The following is a 24565-nucleotide window of genomic DNA, read 5'->3' on the forward strand; positions in this document are numbered from 1 at the left end:
AGAGAACTGAGGGAGGAAAGAACACAAGCAAGAAAACAGGATTCATGAGTGTTTACAGGGAGGCCCTAGCAGGGGGGAAGGTTACAGGATGACTTGGTTCCTTGCTATGATACTGTTATAATTTCCTTGTTGCTACATGGATGTGAGCTTACTGGTTTTGGAATATAATTACAACTACATTGAATTGGTGTTATTGGTCTTGGGGTTTGATCCTCTGGTGTCTAAATAAATGCTATACTTCCTCTGCCTTCTACCTACAGAGTTTTTCATACTTTGAGATTCTGAACCATATAGGCATGTTCATGGTCATCTTTGAGGTCATGAATTTTGCCTTACTGATATAGTAAGTATAGGTCTTTTTCCTTTTTTAAAAATCTCTTTGGGATACAGAACTACTAGTGATATTGCTGGATCGAAGGGTATGCAGTTTTATAGCCTTCTGGGCATAGCTCCAAATTGCTCTCCAGAATCATTGGATCAGTTCACAATTCCATCCACAATGTATTAGTGCCCCAATTTTTATACATCCCCTCCAATATTTGTAATTTTCCTTTTCTGTCATATTAGCTAATCTAATAGTTGTGAGGTAGTACCTAAGAGTTGTTTTAATTTGCATTTCTCCAGTCAATAATGAGTTAGAACATTTTCTCATAAGACTATAGCTTTGATTTCTTCTTCTAAAAACTGCCTATTTATATTTTTGATCATGTATCAATTGGAAAATGACTCATGTTCTTACAGATTTGACTCAGTTCCCTATATATTTGAGAAATGAGGCCTTTATTAGAGAAACTTGTAAAAAAAATTTCCTCAGTTTTCTGCTTTCCTTCTAATCTTGACTGCATCAGTTTTGTTCGTGTGAACGGTTTTTAAGTTAATGTGATAATGTAATAAAAATTATCCATTTTACATCAAGTAATGCTTTCTTTCTATGTCTTGTTTGGTCATAAATTTTTCCCTTATCCATAGATCTGAGAGGTAAACTATTACATACTCCTGTAATTTGCTTATGGTATCACCCTTCATGTCTAAACCACATACCCATTTTGACCTCATCTTGGAATACAGTGTGAGATGTTGGTCTATGCCTAGTTTCTGCCAAACTGCTTTCTAGTTTTTCCAGTAATTTTTGTCAAATGTTGAATTCTTGTTCCCAAAGCTTGGATCTTTGCATTTATCAAACACTAGATTATTATAGTCATTTATCCCAGTGTACTGTTACCTGATCTATTCCACTGATCCACCACTCTATTTCTTAGCCAGTACCAGATTATTTTGATGATTACCACTTTGTAATACAATTTGAGATCTGGTACTGCTAGGCCACCTTACTTTATGGTTTGTTTTTTTTTTAATGAATCCCTTGATATTATTTACTTTTTGTTTTTCCAGATGAATTTTGTTATTATTTTTTCTAGCTCTATAAAATAATTTTTGGTAGTTTGATTGGTATGGCACTGAATAGGTAAATTAATTTAGGTAGAATTTTCATTTTTATTATATTGGCTCAGCTGACCCAGGAGCAATTAATATTTCTCCAATTATTTATATCTGACTTTGTTTCTATGAAAAGTGTTTTGTTACTGGGTTCATATAGTTCCTGGGTTTGTCTTGGCAGGTGGAAAGATCATCATTATTGTGTAATATGGGTAGTATAGAGGTACATGTAGATATTTTTCTGCCTGCTTCTATATGACCCCATAGGAACTATGAGAGTCTTTTTTAAAGATTCTCATTAGGCTCTAAGTTTCTTGAGAGGAGGATTCTTTTTTTTTTACATTTCTTTGTATTCCCAATGCTTAGCACAATGTATCATAGGTACTTAATAATGTTATTGATTTAACTGTTTATGGAAGCTTGAAATGAGAGATGATACAGAGTCCCCTACTCAACTGCTGGGCCAGAAAAGTTGAAGACTTGGTGAGTTTACAGGCACCTCCTGCCTCTCTCTGCTATTCCAGCTGTAAAGTGTGTGGTCTGGTTTAAGTTATGTCTGGACTATTGGATGGGTTAGGGGTGACTGCCCTTTCCCCCACCCAGCCTCCATAAGGTCATAACCAGCTCTGATTCTCTGGTGTTTGTGGTATGTGTGTCTAGGATAGGAAGCAACACTGAGAGTTCCAAACGGTCCAAAAATCCTGGGGGGCTTAAGTATGGATCAGCTTTGTGGTCCTCTGAGTGGTAGTAGGGTGGAAGCAACTGAATAGTCTGCAACAAAGAGGATAACCATCAACAGGAGAGTGGGTCCAAACTTGGCCTATTTTACCATCAGACAAGTACTGGGAGTAGATGGAGGGTACAGTGCTGAGGGCAAATATGAAGTCCCTGATTAGCAGTCCTTTATGTTCTTAATAGGTTTAAATATTAGCCTCCCAACTGATTATAACCATAGTTATAAGCTGAATTACTAAATTTTTTTCTAATTCTGTTAATATGGACTATTGACTGTTCTTTTATGCTGAGCATTCCTTTTGTGAGTGGCATAAATTACCTGACCTATACATGATTCATGTTTGTATATTAAATACCTTTGGCACTTTTTTCCTTAGTGGACATCTGAAACTTGAAGGGGGAAACCTGAACCTTACAAACCTCATTTGCTATAAATAGCATCCCATAATTAAGTTTTAAAAAATGAGTTAATGAGTGTGAGAAAAGGGATCCACCCTTCTTGGGAGAGGCAGTGCATTCCAACATTGAACTGGGTCTACAAACTGCTTTGGCTAGGCACAGGACAGCAAAGGGTGAGTGCCCCCAGGAATGGCCTCCCAAAGAGATTACCTTACAGTGGACAACACTCATTTGATTTAATAAATGCTCAAACCCTCTAAAAAGCACATTTGCCCCCCAAAAAGTTTTCTTACTGATTTTTGTCAGAGAAGATGGCTTTGCCCTTTACTGTTGTCTTACTGTTTCATATTCAAACCACCTATATCTCATAATGAAAGCTGGAAACAATCAAAAACAGAATAGCCAGAATATTTTTTATAAGTTGAATCATTATGGCAAGTGGCCATGTTAGGAATCCCAGAGAATATATTAAAAGCTAGAAAAAGATTGCTAACCTTACCTTGCTGTAGGATGACCTACCCAAAACTAATAAGGGAAAAATACAATCCATTTTTTAACTGATGAAATAATGTTTTCAAATACACATATACCCAGAGTAATGGCTATGCAGGTATTTCTGATTGCTACCCTTCCAGGCTTCCAGGATTAAGGTGTGTTTTGGTGAAAACAAGCCAGCAGAGGAGTGTCATTAACATAAGATATGTTTTATAAACCAGGAAGCTAGGCTAAGAGAAAAACAAAACATAAGACCAAGCAGTGAACTAATCAAAAGGAGAAATTAAAACTGTTCTCTATTGGGTGTAAGAAACAAAATGTTAACCTATTTCTAAAGATACCACAGTCTTTAAAGGACAATGAAGAGTACGTTTGTGAAAGATTTTTAATAAAAATAAAGAAAATGAACATTTTGCCAAGGAAACTGGAGATAGAAAAAATACTGAGAAAAAAATAAAATAAAATAATGCACATCTAAAATATGAGCTTTTCCCCCCTTTCCCCTTTTCAATTTACCTAACAGTCTGCAAAGTTAAACATGAATACAACTTTTTATCAAAAGACATACTTTTGGCTTGACTACAGAATGCATTCTACATGAACACATACCAGATTAACCTGCTTTACAGGGGTGGGGAGGAGACAGGGAAAACATGAAGGAAGGAGAGAGATCTTTAGGGGAAGGTTTTATGTTATCAGTGTTTGGCATTTCACATGTATGTCTTTTCTAAAAACCTTTTTTTTAAAGAGCATTTCGATATACATAGGAGAGCATGAAACCATGAATTCCCATTTCACATTGCTTGCTTTTTTTTAAGTACATAACAAATTCTACATGTTAATTTCAAAATAGTCCTGCCTGTCTATGCTTCCTTCAGTTATCTTTTCCAATTAACAAAAGTGTTTCAATGAGACACAAACAAATATGGCAAAATAGGAGGAAGCAGTATACCCCAACTCTCCTGAATAACTACTACAACAAAGACTTAGAAAGAGACACCAGTTGAAGTCATGGTTAGGAAATCGAGGAAAAATCACAGTGAATCAAGTTTCCAGCCCAAGTAAGCAAAAGGAGACAGAAAGAGATCTTCAGGCATTGAGGACAGGATCTACCCAGTGGAAGTCAACGAAAGCTCCAAAAAGGGACAAACCTACAATTATGTTACCCAGACCTGAAAGGAATACAATGGTTTAGCAAAGCTCTGATCAGAAAGGAAACAATCAGACTTCAAACAATATCAGCACACTGAAATCTTTCAGGTTTTTCAGAGATCCATGAAGAACACAGTCCTTCATAAACAATAAAAGCAGAAATCCAGGGCAAACAAACAACACAATGAAAGACTAGACACTTTTTTAGATCAGGTATCTCGAACCTCTCCAAAGTAGGAATTATATACAAGGGATAAAACAATTTCAGCTGTCCCTATAATCTACACCAATATAACAAACGCCAAGAGCCCTAAGGAAGTAAAAACTTTAACTTCAAAGAAGGCTTAATCTTAAACCTCTAATCCATTCACTCAGAACTCTCTATCCCACTAGCCACTAACATTTGAGAAGGGCTATGACAAGTCAGTCTATGGGCTTGCAAAAATAGTTAAATTTCTGTGCATTCTCCATACCTCACCCAGAACCCCCAGAAAACCAAAAGGGAGAAGATTATTTTGTCAGTACTCTGTGCTGCAACAATCCTCAGACAGATGGAGAAAGAGGAGGAATTGGTGGCAGTACACTAGGGGGTGTGTGTGTGTGTGTGTGTGTGTGTGTGTGTGTGTCGGGCGCGCACCCGAAGCAAAGGAGACTGGAAACCAGCTCAGTTAAGTTCTTCTCTCTAGAAGTTACCTGAAGTAGTAACAGAGGCCAGTGAAACATGAATTCACCATCAAGAAAGGAACCTGAAACAGCTTTGAATTCCAACCCTTAGAGAAACTGCAACCAAAAAAGAAAGTAAGAAAGTGGGCAATAAGGGAATATAAGGGGAAAAGACTGATGTTATTAAAGATGTCAAGAGGAAGAAAACTCAGTTAAAGACCTTGAGCATAAGCAGATAAACTAACAGTAAAGCTAAGTTCTTTACAAATATTGATTTGATCTGATTTGAATGCTTACAACAGCCCTGGGAAGTAGGTGCTATTATTTTAAAAGCGAGGAAACTAAGGCACTCAAAGTGACTTGCCCAGGGTCATGTAGCTAGCAGCATGGCTACTTATCCATCTTTGGTGTCAACTATCACCCAACTCTCACCTGTGGCTCCAAGAAGCTATAGCACGTGCAGTGGCCACACCCAGGTAAAACTGTCTGGGCAGACAGGCTAAACTAGGTTGAGGGTAACTGAGAGGCCTCAAATCCATAGGTGAGTTAGGATGTCTACCCCAAGCATGTGAAGACGTCCCCCAGCAGACTGGGTGAATGAGAACAATGCATTCCAGCGGCCACAAAGGCAGCTGAAGCAGGCACTATGGGGTGCTTCGAGCTTGATCAAACATCGAAGATGCCAAGTTTATCCACTTGCAAGCTGGGCCATCACCAGTCATCTTGACTTTTCTCTTGCCACTGGACTTCAATGACTCCAGAAGAGAGTGAGGCTGATGACTTTTTAGAACTTTGCCTCACTTAAATCCAATTCACACTCAAGTCAAGACATAACCGCATGATGTCACTGGTCCTCTGGAATGAAGGATGAACAACAACATTTAAATAGTGCAATTATGAGGGATGCCAAGATCCATCTTAGTGTGTAGGTCAGAGGAGGGATGGAGGATTACGTCAGGTGAAATGAGTATACCAAGGAACTGAATCAGGGGTATTTGAGGGAGTATCAAATGTCTGTTAAAGTCCCTAATTATGAGGGTAGGAGTTGTCAAGGAAAGAAAGTTTATGAGCTAAGCACTAAACTTATTGAGGAAAGAAGGGAAGTACCCTAGAAGTTAGTGGACACAAGCTACTAGAATTTTGATTGGGTGGTAGATATGGACTGAGTGAATCTCAGAGGAAGAGAGGTTACTGAGTGATGGTGGTAGATAAAGTAGTAATGGGGAGCAAGGAGTATTTGAACCCTGTGGAATTCTTAGGCTTGTGTCATAAGCAGCAAACCAAGTCTCAGACAGAGCCAGAAAAAGTGGGAAATGAAAATATTTACAATGAAAGCAAATTTGTAAACTGGCAAGTATTCCAGAGAGCATGGTGGAAGGGGCAGGTAGCTTTAAAGTGGAGTACTGGTGACAGGGGAGTTCAGTTGAAGGTAACTAGAATAAGGGATTGGGCAGCAGGACATAGAGAATGGGGTTTGAATGATGACAACCAGGACTTCAAAATCATGGAGATGCAGAGGGTATGAGAGCTTCTTAATTACTGAGGAATGAATTCAGGTAGATTATCAATATTGCAAGGGGTTTGGTTTCTTATTGGAGTCCTCTTGGGGCTTTAGGCATCTCTGGTAAGACAATAAGTAGGGAAACCTCAGAGAATGGTATTTCTCTCCTTGCCCCAAAGGTAGGAATCCAGACAGGAGACATGATGGAATGGTATTTCTTCTCTTCTCATAGAAGGCAGAACTCTTCAGGTGGTAGAACGGGCCTAATTTCCCTCTGCAAATCTTTTCAAGTTCTTTCTTGTTAGAATGTTAGCTCTTTGAGAGCAGAGAGTGTTTCATTCTTTGTGCATGTGTCCACAATGCCTTTTGGTTAATAAATACATGTTACTCAACTGAAGACCTATAAGCTCCAGCTTATATAGAGTTCAGGTATTCTTTGTAGCCTTTTGCTTCTCTTTTGCAAGATTTTCTTCTACTTCAGTATTTTTGTGTTCCACATCTATTTATTTATCTTTCAACTCTTTAGAGGGATTTCTATCATGGATTTTCCAATTCTGCTAATTAAACTTTTAAATTCTGCATTAAGAGTTTTAAATTCCAAGATATCTTTATTTTTAATGTTTTTTATGGATTTGATTTATCTTTGAATTATTCTGAAATTTCTTGTTGCTCCATGCTCTCCTGGAAATTCTGTGAATTATGCATTTCATAAATCATTAATGCCTTTGTCTTAAAATATCTATTAAGAAGATTAACATCTTTTTTATAAGGATGTAGAACTCACCCATCCTCCTACTCTTAGGATTCTCAATATTGATTTATCTGCTTGTTTGGGAGGCATTTATAAAAAATCTTTGGTGTTCTAGCCTTTAAAAAATATTGCCCCCATCTGACATTCCTTTTTCTGTTCATGGATACTACCCCACTCACCAATGCTGAGCTGTAAAGCTGCCTTAGCTTCCTTGTACATTAGGGGATATATAGTTCACAATACTGAGGCTCTATCCTGAATAATCAGTCAGCAAATATCCATTTATTGAGTCTACTATGTGCCAGGCATTGTGCTAAGCACTGGAGATGCAAAAAAAGGAAAAAGACAGTCTCTGCCTTCAGAGAGCTCACAATCTAATGGAGAAGAAAACAAAAAGATACATACAAAAAATATAAAGGAAAAAGAGGAAAGGCATGAGAAGTTAGAGAAATTGGGAAAGGCTTCCTATGGAAGATCTGATTTTAGTGGAGACTTGAAGGGGGGCAGCTTGGTGGTACAGTAGATAGAGCACCAGGCCTGGGGTCAGGAAGACCCAAGTACAAATCCAGCCTCAGACACTCATAAGCTAGGTGACCCTGGTCAAATCATTTAACCCTCCTTGTTTCAGTTTCCTCCTCTGCAAAATGAGACGGAAAAGGAAATAGCAAACGACTCCAGTATCTTTGCCAAAAAAACTCCAAATAGCATCTCCAAAGAATCAAACAACAGCAAAAGCATAAAGGCAGGAGAAGAGTTGGAGAGCAGTAGAAAATAATGAGTATGAGTGAAGGAAGGCAGGCTAGTAGTGTCTTGGTGGAAAGAGGATAAGCCCAGAGAATTTTTAGTCTTCTTTTCTTCAGACTAAGCTCAGTCATGCAACTTTCCCCCCTCCCCTCAATTCCTTCCTTGGCTCTCTTCCTTTCCCTCTCTAGCTAGATCAGTGTCTGCTGCTATTTGTAGAGATGGAGAGGGGGGAGGAGTTATTTCAATAAATCTCCAAAGCACTGGGGGTCCCTAACCAAGATCCAGGCCCCATTCAGAAGATAGTGCCTTTTCACCTCTCCCCTTTCCTCCTCACATAGATAGGAAAAGTCAGTGTCCACTACTTGTTGAAATGTGAGTACAATGAGGGGGTGGGGTATGTTAACAGAGTCTATAGGAAAGGAGAATTCCAAGGAAGGTCCAAGATGAAAGTTCAAAAAGTCTATTTATGCCCTTCTTGGGATGAGTAAAGGTTGATAAGGGAAAGGGAGTGAGTACTACAGGGATTAAAATTCTCCAATGTCGATTCAGAAAAAATTTTATCTTTTCTTCTTTGTTCTGTGAATTTAACTATAATTATTCAACATCTAGTGCAAAAGTCCTTTTAGATTTTTTTTCATTTTTATTTTTGAAAGTTAAAGAGTTAAAATGATCTGGGAAAATGACTATTTTGCCATCTTGGTGATCATGCCATTGTCTACTTTAAAAAATCAAACTGTAACAGTTCATGGTTTTGTACCTTTTTGTTCTTCTTCTTTGTATATTGAAATGCAACAACAATGATTAAATTCATACTAAATGTTTTTCTTAAGGAGGAACTTCATAATTATCAAAAGGTAACTAAAAACCCAAACCATCAACTACTGACTCATATACCTATTTCTTTACTTTAAAAAGTTATGAGAATGATGTTCATACTTTTTGCCAGTATCCTTGCCAAAACAATGAAAAGGGAGTAGGCAAACTTCAATGAATTATATTTTACAGCAGACCCCACACCTCTAAATGCTTGACTGAAAGGTATTGGGAACATGAGATATCACTGTGAATATTATTTTCTGACTAATTTCACTTTTTAATTTAGTTAGGCAAAACTTGCCCTTGAAGGCTCTCTTCTAACTTAGTCCCACCAATGTACATGTCAAGTTCATTCAAGATTCCCTGAAAAACTCAAACATAATTTTGTTGAATGACTTCTGTTAATAAAACCAAGAAATGTATTAACTAGGGAGACAAATGCTCACCACTTGTCATGGAAGATTACAGTACAGCAGTGGTGGGATTCAGCCAGTTCGAGCTGGTTCGAACTGGTACCTAATTTTAGGTTGAGTTCAGTGGGGGCAGGGCCTGTGCCGCCATGTCAGCGGTGGGAGCGGTGCCTCGGCTGTTCCCAGGAGAACTGGCTGTTAATTCATTTGAATCCCACCACTGCAGTAGAGTCTTAAGACAAGAGGGATTTCCTATGTAGCTATCTTTACACAAGGGGTTAGAGGACATCTGAGGTAGATACTTGCTGGATGTGACAGAAATCTGTATTTTGATCCAAGGATCACTGGGGACTGTTTCCTCCAGTAGAAAAGATAGTCTCTCTCTCTCTTCTTCCTGTTGGTGGAGAGAGTTGCAATTTCTCAATAGGTAAAAAGTGTGAAACTACCACAATGAGTAGTGGTCAAGGCCCAAATTTCTACAATGAACAAAGGAAAAAGACCGCATTGAAGAGGATGTGTAGACTAAATGGATATTGTTATTCATTTGTGTCTGACTCTCTGTGACCCCATTTAGAGTTTTCGTAGAAAAGATACTGGAGTGGTTTGCTATTTCCTTCTCCAGCTCATTTTACAGATGAGGAAACTGAGGCAAAAAAAAACCCATTAAATGACTTGCCCAGGGTCACACAGCTAGTAAGTGTCTGAGGCCAGATTTGAACTCAAATCTTCTTGACTCCAGGCCCAGCACTCAACCCACTACCCACTGATGGGGGTGCTTGGGTGCTTGTGCTTGGACCCTAATTCTAACATCACATTTCTCCTTAGCCTCTGCCTGGGTGTCTGTGCCTGGACACCAATTCCAAAACCACATCCAGTTCTAAAATCATATCTCTCCCTAGCCTCAAAATACTGTCTCAGGCCATTGCCCTCCAGTTCAAGGGCAGCATGCCCTAGCAAAATACTTATCTCTCCTCCTGACACAGTAGCCAGCTGCACCTACATATAGAACTTATTGGTCCGGACTCCCTGTGTACATGCTAATCTGGCTGTGTACTGGGTCACTACTCATTGCCCTATCATATGCATGCTAGACTCAGACATATGTATACTCCCTTACATTCATCTTGTCTAACAAGACACTGATGGAAGCAACCTTGATGTTTCCAGTCAGCCCTGACCGTTAGTTGACTTAGTGACATTTCAGGCCTAGAACCACACCTCCAGGTAGCTGCACCTTGGGCTATTTCCCAGTGAACTCTGGGTAAGATACCTGTGCAGTAGATAAAGAAAGTGCATGTTCCTTTAAGAAGTGACCACCCCTTAACCATTCCCTAATCCTACCCCAAAATACCTAATTAACATATTTGGCAGGTTTCACCCCAAAATCCTATAAAAACTTGTACCCCTCTAAGGTTGCACATTCCCTAAGAACTCTTGCCCACTGAAAAGCGTAATAAATCTTTGCCACCTTCACTTAAAGAATGCTTGGGTCCTCGAATTCACTCCAGGAGGCCACGACACTCTCCAGCACTCAGGTCCTTGAGAGGTACTCCCTTTCAATGACCCTGTCTGGGAAATCCAGTTTTGGGGTTCCTACACCTCATCTCCCTAACCCTCAATATCACCTAGCTGCCCTGAAGTGGATATGCAACCAAATATTAAAGATTATACTATAAAAAAGATATGGGAAATAGATCATACATCTCCCGCAGATATGGGTAGGAGATGTATTCTTAACCAAACAAGAAATAGAGGCAATTATAAAAGAGATAACTTTGATTAATTGAAATTGAAAAGCTTCTACACAGACACATTAACATACCTAGGATAAGGAAGGATGTGTGGTCAAATGGGGGAAAAGAATCTTTGTATCAAATTTCTCTGATTAGGGTTTAGTATCCAAGATATGTAAATAATTAACAAATAGATGTTAGATTAATAGGCATCCCTTAATAGACAATTAGTCAAAGAATATGAACAGTTCTCTAAAGAAGAATTGCAAAGTATTCACAATCACATGAAAGGATGCTCCAAATCACTAATAAGAGAAATGCAAATCAAAATGACCAAGAGGTTTCACTTCACATCACTTCACGTCACTTCACTTCACTTGGCAAAAAGGAAAGAAAATGACAATAGTCAATGTTGGAGGACTTGTGGAATGATAGACATACGTTGTTAGTGGAGCTGCGAAGTGATACAATCATTTTGGAAAGCAATTTGGAACTATGTAAATAAATTGATGAAAATATCCATACCCGTTGGAATAGAAACTCCATTATTTGGCTTATATCCCCAAAACACCACAGATAAGAAGCAAGTCTCCATATACACCAAAATATTTAAAGTAAAGAGAATGGCTAAACAAATTGTACATGAATGTAATGAAACATTACTGTTCTGTAAGAAATGATGTGTATGATGAATACAGAGAAACATGGAAAGGTCTATATTAACTGATACAGAGTAAAATAAGCAGAGCCAAGAAAACAATATATATAATAATTATAACAATGTAAATGGAAAGAAAAACTCCATGCCAAAAAATCAAAAGTAAATAAAACAAAATTGTGAAGATCAAGCAGGACTTGAATGATGAGATATGAGAAGACACCCCCAACCCACCCCTTCATGGAGGTCCACAGGTGATACACTTTGGACTTATTTTCAGGTTTTTTTTTTAGTGTATTATTTGATTGTACTGATATTTTCCCCTCTCTAAAAAATACTATGTGTCATATGGGATAGCTCTCTGGGAGAGAGAAGAGAAGAGAGACACTTGGGATAACTATGATGATGTTAGAAACAAACGGCATCAATAAAAATATCTTTAAAAAAAAAAAACAATGAAAAGATGGTGTGTAGAGGTAAACAAGACTGCAGCTACTTCTGTATGCAAGCAGCTTCAACCATGATGCTATACCCTCCATTGTGAGAACCTTCAATAATAGAATATCAGAGGCTGAAATGTGAGGTTCTTCATGGCACACATATATGGAAAAAGAAGAGAAGATGGGCTCACTTGGTAGGTGCTCAGTAACATCACTGTCACTGTTACCACCACTTCCCAGAATGGCGGGGGCGGGTGGTACGGGGGGGTGGGGGGTGGGGGGGGGACACGGACGACAGACTTTTGGAGTGGACTGTGACTGAATGACATAAGGCTACCTAAAATCTCATTAGAAACACTGTAGCTGTACTGTTTGCCAAGAGTGACAAAGATGATACTCTTCCTCTTAATCTCTCCTACCAGGGAATGCATATCTCCATTTCAAAGTTTCTCTTTGTTTCTTTCAAGTTTCTTTTGCATGTCTGTCCTTGTACCCTATAAAAGCTACTATCAAGATAAAACTGTGCTTATTCCAATGCATTTCTGGTCTGTATAATATTTCATTTGTTCAAAGGCATGTGAGGGGGAGATTATGATCAGTTACCACACAGATAGGATAATGAGTTGAAGGTTCAAGATGAACCAAAGAAATGTTATTAATACATATTATCAATGATCAGCCAAAGCAAGGAAAAGATTAAGATAATTTGGAATAAAAAGAAACCTGGACAGAGAATGAGTCAGCATTGTTTTGGAGGAAAGAGGCTTGGTAAAGAGAAGCAAGAGAAAATTCTCAGTCAGTTTTCAATTTCCTCTGTTCCTTCACCACTATCGGTTTAAAGAAACCCCTTCTCTTAGAGGTGAGCCTAGAGCAGTGACTAGAAAGAGAATCCAGTATGTAGGAAGGAGTTGGAAACAGGCTCCATACACACAAGGGTAGAAATTAGAGAGACTGGTAATGATCCTCTTCAGGAACTCCATATCCCCATCTACTTTTAGACCTACATATGGTAAAGCCCCTTCCTATCCTGTTTGTGGATGACATTTTGCTACTGACATCAAGCCCCAGAATATTGCAAAGACTCATAAATGACATGTATAGCTACTCAACTGCCCAAACATAAAAAAAACCAAGATGATGCCTATTGTCTAGACTACCATATGTGGCTGTACGAATGAACCATTGACCATTGTGATAGCAGTACTATTTACAAGAGTTTTCTCTGTTTCCCCCATACCTTGTCTCAAGTGACATGAATTAATTTTTCCTAAAAGGTGATAAAGCTATCCTCAGGATCTGATTGGTTGATATGCTTCCTGGCACAGAAGGTCTCATCCACATGGAACCCAAGCTCCTTTGACTTATGGAATGTCTGAAGACCATATAGGTCACCATATCCTGTCCTACTGAGTAGATATGCTTCCATATGGAGACAAGGGGGGATGAATCTATAGAAGCTAAGTGCCACTATACCCTTATTTTATATCTTTACAATATCATGGTTAAATAAACCTCCTTTTGTTAACTGTTCAGTGACCTCAGAATACCTCTTTTCATTTCAGTAAGAAGGCAGAGAAAAGGCAGGGACTTGCCTGAACTCTCCCAAATTCTCCTCCAAACAACTTTAAAATCATGCTGTAAGATGAATTCTGGAGTAGCAGAACCCACAAAAGGACAAGGTGAAACAATTTTCCAGCCGAAGACAACCTAGAATCTATAGTAATGATAATAGCTAACATTTATATAACACTAGGTGCCAGGAAATGTGCTAAGCACTTTCCAACTATTATCTTACTTGATCCTCACAACAACCCTGGGACATAGGTGCTATTATTTATCACTATTTTACAGATGAAGAAACTAAGGCAAATAGAGGTTAAGTGACTTGACTAGGGTCACATAGCTTGTAAGTGTCTGAGGGTGGATTTGAACTCAGGCCTTTCTGACTCCAGGCCTGTCACTAAACTGCCCTGGGTCAGGCCAGGCCTACTAGACTGTGGGACTGTGAGCCAAGACACTTAAACTCTCTGGGTCTCAGTTTCCTTGTCTATAAAATAAGGCAATCAGAATAGGTGGCTTCTGAGGCTTCTTCCAACTCTACATTTATGATCCTATCTAATGAAAGTTCATTTTTTCCTATCCATTTAAGGTTTATAAAGTCCTTTCACCATAATAACCCTGTGGGGGTAGTATTTTCACTATATTATACTAATGAAAACATGTCAGAGATGTTAAGCGACTTGTCCAGGGTCATGCAATTAGGAAATGTTTTGTTTCATCAAGGCCAGTTCCAAGACCAGTATTCTTTTAATAAAAGTGAAGGTAATTTCCACTAAGAAGTCTTAAAACAGTCCTTTGGCTTTTAAAGTCTTTCACATTTTACCTTTCCAGTCTTCTTACACTTTACTCCCCTCCACATACTCTATGATCCAGCTACACTGACTTTCTTGGTGTTCCTCAAACAAGAAATTCCATCTCCCAACTCTATGCCTTTTCATTGGCTGTACCCCAAGCCTGGAATGCTTTCCTTCCTTTACACCTCCTGGTTCCCCTGGCTTCCTTCAAGATTCAGATCAAATTCCATTTTCTACATACATATTTATGTGTATGTATTTTATATATAGGGGTGTGTGTGTACATATATAGGTATGTATGCATATACACATAAATACATATATATATGTGTATATATATATACACACACACATACATATATATATATGTATGTATGTATGTATCTATATATGTGGCAGAGGGAGAGAGAATCTTGTGTATATACTTGTTTGCATGTTGTATGCCCCATTAGAATGTGAATTCCTTGAGGTCAGGACCTTTCCTTATATCCCCAAACACTTAACACAGTACTTGGCAGATAGTAAGAGCTTAATAAGAGCTTGTTAGCTAACTGACTTTAAAGACCATCTAACTTGTCACAAGAGGATATGGAACTATTGTTTTATTATATAAACCAATCAGACACTTTGATCTCTTTACCTTAGGGAAAATAAGCCAACTTTTCCCCCAGAAACAAGGAATAGTCTATCACACCCCTCCCCACCACAAGAAATTTCAACTTTCACTGGTAGACTTTAATTTTACCTTATTACCGTATCTTAATAGCTATCCTACATAGCTACTACAGTATCTTAATAGCTGTCTTACTTTAGGGCCAGAATTGAAAACTCCAAAGTGGCAAACGCAGGCCAAGCTTCTGTTAATTCACTTGTTACTGGAAGGGTCAGCATAGCAATGATGTCTCAGAATTCTCCAGGCACTGAGCCCTGACCTAAACCTTAGCAATGTTATCAAAGGGAGTAGGAAGGAAACCCAGGCCTTGGAGGAGGAACGCTGATAGGGAAAGATGAATTTTTTGCAATTTGACCTAAGGTTAGCCTGAGCAATACCGCTATTACACTAAAAACCACATCTCTGCCACCTTCAACCTAAATGCAATAGTTTGCCTACCCCTGTTCTATGTTATTAGAAATGAAACAACATGCAAAACTATGAATCATGCCTCAATATGTCAAGCACAAGGGCTTATCTCATTATAGTCACATCATATATCCCTGATTTAATTTAAAATTACTCTGAAGTACCAGGAACTCACACTGCCCTTTGAGAAATTAAAATTAATGTGCTCTACATAATAATTCACATTTATATAGCATTCTGAGCTTCTTTCTCACAAAAACTCTATGAGGTAAGCAGTGCAAATATTATTACCCCTACTTTTTAAGTAAGGTATTTGAAGCTCAATTAAGTACATACAATTTGACTCTTTCCAAATGCCAAAGGAAAGTTCAGATTTTTATAGGTGTAAGATTCCCCATTTTTCAAATCTAGAAGTATCTAAGGAAAAATAAGGCAACTTTTGGAAGAGGTGATGGAGAGGTACAGAAATATATGTTCTTAACGTTCTTAGACATGGCTAGTGTGTTGATCTGTTTTGCCATATATATATTTGATGTATGCATATACGTATGCATACATATTTGATACAACGGAGAAAGGATTAGGGGATAATGAGGGGGAAAGAGTTAATAACAAAACATGGTTAGAAATCCACAGAAGGGAAAAAATGCAGGTAGAGATACAACTGGAGCTACTTTGTTACTACCTTGTTAAACTCTTTATGTCTTTTTTTAAAAAGTAACAAAAGTTCACAGTTTTTTGTACTTTTCTAATCTTCACATCTTGTATTTGTTGATGACTATTAAGTTCACAAAATTTTTTTTAACAATAAATTAGATAATGTCCAACTTTTCATGGTATTTTGATTGGTCCCCTGACTGAGAATTAGTAAAAATAAAATTCCACACAATTCCCTCTCCCTCAAAGACAATTATGGAGAATGAGAAATGGCTTCTTTTTATGGGGATCCAGATATCATAGGATCTTTGGGACTCAAAATGGTAATCTAATCTACCTCCTGCCATTATCTCTTGAGTAGGTATACAAAACATATGCTAAAGTTGCCATAGTGACAATCAGTAACTTTTGAAAAACAGGGACAAAAAAAAGCAAGGAAAAGTTCACATTTCTGAAACCAGATACTTACTATATCACAAGAAAATTTTACTTGACTAAAAGCTGCATTTTATGAACTTAATATAATGCAAATTAATTAAGTTGCACTTATCAATATATCAAATTAGTAAAAAGGAAGGGGGAATTACAGTTATTAATGTCAGCCAATGAAGTAAACATAAATGACATATCATATTGGCAAAGATTTCACCTTGTGATATTGACCTGGAATTGGAAACCTTTTCTGAATCAGTGATTTACACAAAAACAAACAAATCCAAAACTATGAACACATTCCAAATATCCTTTTAGAAAGATCAATAAAAAAACCCATATAGTCTCAAGGTACTTGTGAAAGGTCATCACAAGGGGATATTCATTTTAATACTATTCACCTCTGTTTTGACTCTCTCTTTTCAAACATTTTCTTTCCTTGTTTTATATAAGGAGCTGCCTGAAACTTCAGTCTTTCCACAAGCCCAAGGCTCACTTCTATTTAATACCTTCCCTGTGACAACTCAAGCTTTCCAATGGATATGAGGATGAGTTTGGCTGGGAGGAAGAAGGGGGAGGGTGGTTGGGGGTTGGGAGTAGCAGGAGGTTGTTTCATTTTCAATGGTACACAGGGTCATTTAAAAAATCTGTATGCTCTGCCCAGTAGCCAGCAATGCTTAATACCTCACAAATAGTGGTGGACACACATGGAGTAACTCACCCCTTTATGTTTAGCTTCCTCATTCAAAGCTGTAACCCAAGCCACTTGCCACTGGCTCCTCCAGCTGTTTAGGGATAGAACCCATTTCAGCAAGAAACCCAAATCCTCCTTCTGTACTGGCTGGAAGGATTCTGCTGACATCCTGCAGGAACTGGATCCAACAATAACCAAGGCATATTGCACCAAATACATGCTTACAGTCACCAAGGCAATGATGAACAGAATGACCATGGTTAGCCACTGAATCTCGTCAATCCAATAACCTAGACAAGCCATGTCAGTTAGTCTCACTCCAGCTTCTCTGAAAAATCACTGCTCATCTAGGCTGGTGGGAAATTCAGAGTTTCCACAAAAGTCTCGTTCCTCATTTGAGAATGGTGAGATCAGGACATTTCCATCCAGTTTGGAACACCTGGCTTGAAGTTAAGTTTCTGATGCTGTAAAAGAGATGGAGAAAAGAAAAGGTGGACAGAGGGAGGAAAGAAGAGGGAGAATGAATTAACGAGTTATTTCTTGGAAGTTTTAGTAACAGAAACCACTTTTCAGAGGATCTCCAGTACAGTTGATCAATTGGTACGAATGCAGTTTTAGTTTCATAGGGAAAATGAATGGATTGTAGGAAAGTGAGAAAGCTCCAGGGTGAAGGTAAGTAGAGCTTACTTACTAAAGAAGAAATCCCCAAAAGTCACAAACAATAGCCAACGTAAAGCAAGGAATAAACACACCTACACAATGAGCACTCACAAGCCACTACTAAAGCCCAGCATTAAATAAATAAATGAATAAATAACTAACTAAATCAAGGAAAAATAAAGAAGAAAATTTCCGAGAACCCTCTTCAGCAAAAACAACTGGTTCAAATGTTAGCGGAAGACTGCTTTTCTGCTTCGCCTCTCAACCAGAGCCGCGGGAAAATGGGTCAACTCAAGCAATCACAGATATGCCCTCCCTAATCTTCCCACTCCCCTAGTCACGCTGCACGGACCTTTCCTGCGGGTCTGACTCAAACACAGGCTGCAACTAAGGTGTGTCAGGCAAAAGGTCCCAAGCGGTAGGAAAAGAAAGAAGGAGAGCAACATCTCCAGAGAAAAACGAGTAGGCGGGGCATGGTTCTGACAAGCCTCACCCACGCGCTCCAGACCCAAGAAAATGGCCAGGCGCCAGAGACTGGAAACAAGTCCATCCCCTTCCAAGGCTACGCGTTGGCTTTCGCCAATCACACAACCCGGGAGCCAGGTCTTAGCGTCCTGCAGGACTGCCCGCTCTAAGACTTGAGTCTAGGGCGCCCACGAGTGGAGAAGAATGCACATTCACCTTGTCCCCTACCTCCTTCCCTGACTCACTCCCCGGCTACAGCCCTTCAAATTCTCCTCAGTTCTTCCTGGTTTGCACACTTAATCAAATAAAAAAGAAAAGGTTGTATCATTAGCCCTATCGATTTGGAAGCGCCCAGGAAAATGACGTTTGTTTCTCCGCCCCGCCCCCCACCATTTTCCCCAATACGCAAGGGGTTCTGTCCTCGCAACTTTCTGCTGAGGTAGGAAAGGAGATAGGAGAGAGTATAGCTTCTATAAGTCACCAGGACGTCACTGTTACTAAAGCCGCATCAGCACAACTAAACATCTGCTTATGTGAGTCCCCCAGTGTTCCTTTTGCAGGTCTCTTAGGCTGTTGAGATTGAAAATGGGGGGAAGGGGAGGGGTGTTTCCTCACTACTTTCTTTTTACAGATAACATTCATGATTCTAGCAAGATATAGATTTTCCTATTAACAAGTATGACAAAGGGAACTATTGTTTTGTGAATTTATTTTTCTAAGTAAATTTCACACTTCAAGGGTGCTCTCCAGCCCATATGTGAAGCAGCAAATTCGTGCCTCCTAAAAACTACTTAGAAAATTCCCTGAGAGTAAGTGAATTGTCACATATGGGATTAATATTATTTCTGCCTTGTGTGGGAATTAAAGTTGGTGTAACCCTTAAATGTAGTTTTTTGTTTCTTTTGTTTTCTTATCTTTTTAAGAGGCTTAGGACAGAACCTGGGTCTGGCAGTAAAGCATCTAATCACCATTATAACTGTATGACCAGGAGACTGTGACAGAAGAGAGGAATTAAGGCAGAGGAAGAGGTCTAGTGCCAAACACTGCATTCACAAGAGCTTCAGGAGTGGCACTGAGATACCAGAGGAGACAGGACCACACAAGGTCAACTCATCCAAGAGAGCTGGATAGACTTCCACAAGCACAAAGTCTTAATGTGTGAAGTGAGGTTAGAAACATGAGTAAGCAGAAGGAAACACAGAAAACTGAAGAAATATTCTGGATTAAGAGATGCTGAAAAGGCAAATACAGAAGAGTAAATTCACAAGTAAATGGAAAGCTTCAGAAGCAAACAAAGTCAGCCTCATGGACTCCAAGAGAGGCTAGAGGAAATGAAGCAAAAGATTTTAAAAATGAAATTAGAAATAAAGTTTAAGAGAAAAAAAATGGAAGAATAAATTTTTGTTGAACATTGTCATTATATTACTGATAGTGGTATATAGTTCTTGTTCTTGGCTTCCCTGGTGTAGGCATATTTGTCTCATGAACAGAATTTACTAGGGATTTTTCTTTTTCAGTTTTTGACAAAAATATAGCATAGGCATTAGTTGTTTTTTTAAAATGGCTGATAAAATTCACGTGTAAAATTTTCATGACCAGAGTTCCTCTTTCCCTTTCATAACTAGTTCAATTTCATTTTCTGATATTCAGTTGTTTAAAATCTGTACTTAATGTTTTATTAATTTGGGCACTTAAAACTCCCAGTTTTGCTAGGATGCAATTGTATATAGTAGATTGTGACAACTCATTTTTTTTTTAATTTTTCCTCTATTATTCACATTTAATTTTGGTGACTTGGTTTTCCTTGGTCTTTTTTCCATTACGTTAGTTAAATGTTTTTCAATTTTATTGGTGCTTTCAAAGAAATAGATTTTAGTTTTAATCACCATTTCAGGAGGCTTTTTATTTCCTAATATATCTATTTCTACTCTAATTTTCAATCATTCTTCTTTGTGATCATTTAGGTTTATTTGATTATTAATTTTCCAGTTTCTTATATTACCTACTCAGTTAATTAATCCCAATTTTTTTCTATTTTGATCGTGTATATTTTCAAAGATTGTAATGCTTCTTCAGAGAACCGCTTTAGCTGCATCTCAAATTTTGGCATGCTATATCATTGTTAAAAGGTCAGCTAGGTGATGCAGTGGATAGAGCACCAGGCCTAAAGTCAGGAAGACTCATCTTCCTGAGTTCAAATTCAGCCTCAGAAACTTACTATCTTTGTGACCCTGAGCAAATCACTTAACCTTGTTTGCCTCATTTTCCTCATCTATATAAAAAAGCTATAAAAGGAAATAGCAAACCACTACAGTATCTTTGCCAAGAAAATCCCAAAGGGGGTCATAAGGAGTTGGACATGACTGACATGACTAACAACTTAACAATCATTGTTAAAATTCTCTTATTAATGGTTATTTTTAAATGTGTTTTTGACTCACTTGTTATTCAATATATTATTGCCTTCTGTATTAATTGTAATTTGTGAGCTATGACCTTTTAAGAACATGATTAGTATTTTTATGCTTACTTATATTTTCTCTGAACTCAAATTAATAGTCCTTTTTGTAAAGGTAATATGAAATATATATATGTATATATGTGCTTTAATATGCACATTTGCAAGATACCGTATGGCTTTTAGGTCCACTTTCCCACATGGTGTGTTGAGTTCTATATTATCCCTTCTTAGCTTTGTGTCAGTTTTGTCCAGCTCTGAGATAGAAACATTAAGGCAAGCTACACTTTTTGATATTTTATTTACATCTTTTTGCTTTTGTGAGTTGATGTGCTATGATATTTGCTGCACATGGTTTTACTATTGATGATAATTTCTTTTTCAGGTTCTACAATATCTTTAAACAATATGATTTGCCTCTATCTCTTTTCAGGTGAACTAATCCAACCATTCTGTAAAGCAATTTTGACCTGGCAATACTGCTACTAGTTCTTTTTTTTTCTAACGGAAAATGCCTTTTTTCTTTTTTTCAGCTGGGTAGATAAATCTAATTTTCTTTTTTTAATTATTTTTTAATTTACTTTATTTAATATATTTAGTTTTCAGCATTGATTTTCACAAGAGTTTGAATTATGAATTTTCTACCCTCCCACACACTCCAAGATGGCGTATATTCTGGTTGCCCCGTTCCCCAGTCATCCCTCCCTTCTGTCACCCCACTCCCTCCCATCCCCCTTTCCCTTCTTCTCTTGTAGGGCAAGATAAATTTCTACTCCCCATTGCCTGCGTATCTTATTTTCTAGTTGCATTCAAAAACTTTGTTTTTTGTTTTTTAACATCTGTTTTTAAAACTTTGAGTTCCAAATTCTCTCCCCTCTTCCCTCCCCACCCACCCTCCCTAAGAAGGCAAGCAATTCAACATTGGCCACATGCTTATCATTATGTAAAACCCTTCCACAATACTCATGTTGTGAAAGACTATGTTTTGCTCCTTCCTAACCTATCCCCCTTTATTGAATTTTCTCCCTTGACTCTGTCCTTTTTTGAAAGTGTTTGTTTTTGATTACCTCCTCCCCCTGTCTGCCCTCCCTTCTATCATCCCCCTGTTTTTATCTTCTTCCTCCTTCTTTCCTGTGGGGTAAGATACTCAATTGAGTATGCATGGAAATCCCTCCCCAGGTCAAATCCGATGAGAGCAAGATTTACTCATTCCTCCTCACCTGCCCCCTCTTCCCTTTCTTTTTCTTGCCACTTTTATGTGAGATAATTTACCCCATTTTATCTCTCTCTTTCTCCCTCTCTCAATATATTCCTCTCTTATCCCTTAATTTGATTTTATATTTTTAGATATCATCCCTTCATATTCAACTCACCCTGTGCCCTCTGTCTGTATATATCTATACCTACATATATACATACATACACACACATATGTGTGTGTATATATATGTGTGTGTATGTGTGTGTGTGTATATATATATATATATATATATATATATATATATATATGTATATATGCATATTCCTTTCAGCTACTCCGATACTGAGGTCTCATGAATCATACACATCGTCTTTCTATGTAGGAATGTAAACAAAACAGTTCAACTTTAGTAAGTCCCTTATGATTTCTCTTTCTTGTTTACCTTTTCATGCTTCTCTTGATTCTTGTGTTTGAAAGTCAAATTTCCTATTCAGCTCTGGTCTTTTCACTGAGAAAGCTTGAAAGTCCTGTATTTTATTGAAAATCCATATTTTGCCAGTTTTGCTGGGTAGGTGATTCTTGGTTTTAATCCTAGCTCCATTGACCTCTGGAATATCGTATTCCAAGCCCTTCGATCCCTTAATGTGGAAGCTGCTAGATCCTGTGTTATCCTGATTGTTTTTCCACAATACTCTAATTGTTTCTTTCTGGCTGCTTGCAGTATTGTCTCCTTGATCTGGGAGCTCTGGAATTTGGCGACAATATTCCTAGGAGTTTTCTTTTTGGGATCTTTTTGAGGAGGTGATCTGCAGATTCGTTCAATTTCTATTTTACCCATTGGCTCTAGAATATCAGGGCAGTTCTCCTTGATAATTTCTTGAGAGATAATATCTAGGCTCTTTTTTTGATCATGGGTTTCAGGTAGTCCAATAATTTTAAAATTATCTCTCCTGGATCTATTTTCCAGGTCAGTGGTTCTTCCAATGAGATATTTCACATTGTCTTCCACTTTTTCATTCCTTTGGTTCTGTTTTATAATATCTTGATTTCTCATCAAGTCACTAGCCTCCACTTGCTCCAATCTCATTTTTAAGGTAGTATTTTCTTCAGTCTTTTGGACCTCCTTTTCCATTTGGGTAGTTCTGCCTTTCAAGGCAGTCTTCTCCTCATTGCCTTTTTGGAGCTCTTTTGCCTTTTGAGTTAGTCTATTTTTTAAGGTGTTTTCTTCAATATTTTTCAGCATTTTTTGGGTCTCCTTTAGCAAGTCATTGACTTGCGTTTATGGTTTTCTCACATCATTCTCATTTTTCTTCCCAATTTTTCCTCTACTTCTCTAACTTGCTTTTCCAAATCCTTTTTGAGCTCTTCCATGGCCTGAGACCAGTTCATGTTTTTCTTGGAGGCTTTTGATGTAGGCTCTTTGACTTTGTTGACTTCTTCTGGCTGTATGTTTTGGTCTTCTTTGTTACCAAAGAAAGATTCCAAAGTCTGAGACTGAATCTGGGTGTGTTTTCACTGCCTGGCCATGTTCCCAGCCAACTTACTTACCCTTGAGTTTTTCGTCAGGGTATGACTGCTTGTAGAGTAAAGAGTACTTTGTTCCAAGCTTGAGGAGATGCGCTGTTGATTTCAGAGCTATTTCTATACAGCCAGCTCTGCCACAATAGCACTCCTCCTTCCCCAAGAACCACCAGCCTGGACCTGACTCAGATCTTCAGCAGGCTCTGCACTCCTGCTCGGATCTGCCACTTAATTCCTCCCACCAGGTAGGCCTGGGGCCAGAAGCAACTGCAGCTATAGTTCTGTAGTTGCACCACCCCCACTGCCTCTGGGGCAGTGGCTGAACTGCAAACCCTTTTCCCTCTGTCCCCCGCAGCTTTTCCCACTAACCTTCTCTGTTGTCTTTGGTGTTTGTGGGTTGAAAAGTCTGGTAACTGCCACAACTCACTGATTTAGGGCGCTAGGGCCTGTTCTGCCCAGCTCTCAGTCTGGTTGGTCCTGCCACCACCCACGCTAGGCTCTGCTCCACTCTGCCCTCAGCTCCGTGCTCGACAGACCTCATCCAGAGACCATCCAGGCTGCCCTGGGCTGGATCCCTGCTTCCCTCTGCTATTTTGTGGGTTCTGAAGTTCTAGAATTTGTTCAGAGCCATTTTTTATAGGTTTTTGGAGAGACCTGGCGGGGAGCTCATGCAAGTCCCTGCTTTCCAGCCGCCATCTTGGCTCCAACCCACTGCTACTACTTCTATACCCCAAGATCAAAGAAAGAGGAAAATGACCAGTATGTTTAATAGCTGCTCTTTTTGTGAGGGTAAAGAATTGGAAACTGAGGGAATGTCCATTATTTGGAGAATGGTTGAATAAGTTATGGTATATGAATGTGATGGAATATTGTTGTGCCTTAAGATGAGATGAAGGTGATGGTTTCTGAAAAACCTGAGAAGACTTGTATGAACTGATGCAAAAAGAAACAAGAACCAGCAGAATAATCTATACAGTAATAGCAGTATTATAATCAACTTTGAAAGAATTAGTAACTCCAATCAGCACAATGACCCACCATACTTCCAAAGGACACATGATAACACATACTATACTCCTCCAGATACAGAAATGATGGACTCAGAGTG

At 38.5% G+C, this 24565-nt stretch overlaps 1 protein-coding gene across 1 annotated transcript in view; it reads right to left on the minus strand.

Annotated features, from left to right (window-relative positions):
* Nucleotides 1-17455, minus strand: part of C2CD2 (C2 calcium dependent domain containing 2) — a 145244-nt gene extending 127789 nt beyond the window's left edge. Inside the window, exon 1 of the mRNA XM_036744152.1 lies at nt 17180-17455. Within this exon, the coding sequence (XP_036600047.1) occupies nt 17180-17455 (276 nt within the window). The remainder of the gene's footprint in view (nt 1-17179) is intronic.
* Between the last annotated feature and the right edge of the window lie 7110 nt (nt 17456-24565).

This window comes from Trichosurus vulpecula, chromosome 2 (genome assembly GCF_011100635.1).
Source record: "Trichosurus vulpecula isolate mTriVul1 chromosome 2, mTriVul1.pri, whole genome shotgun sequence".
Taxonomy (NCBI): domain Eukaryota; kingdom Metazoa; phylum Chordata; class Mammalia; order Diprotodontia; family Phalangeridae; genus Trichosurus; species Trichosurus vulpecula.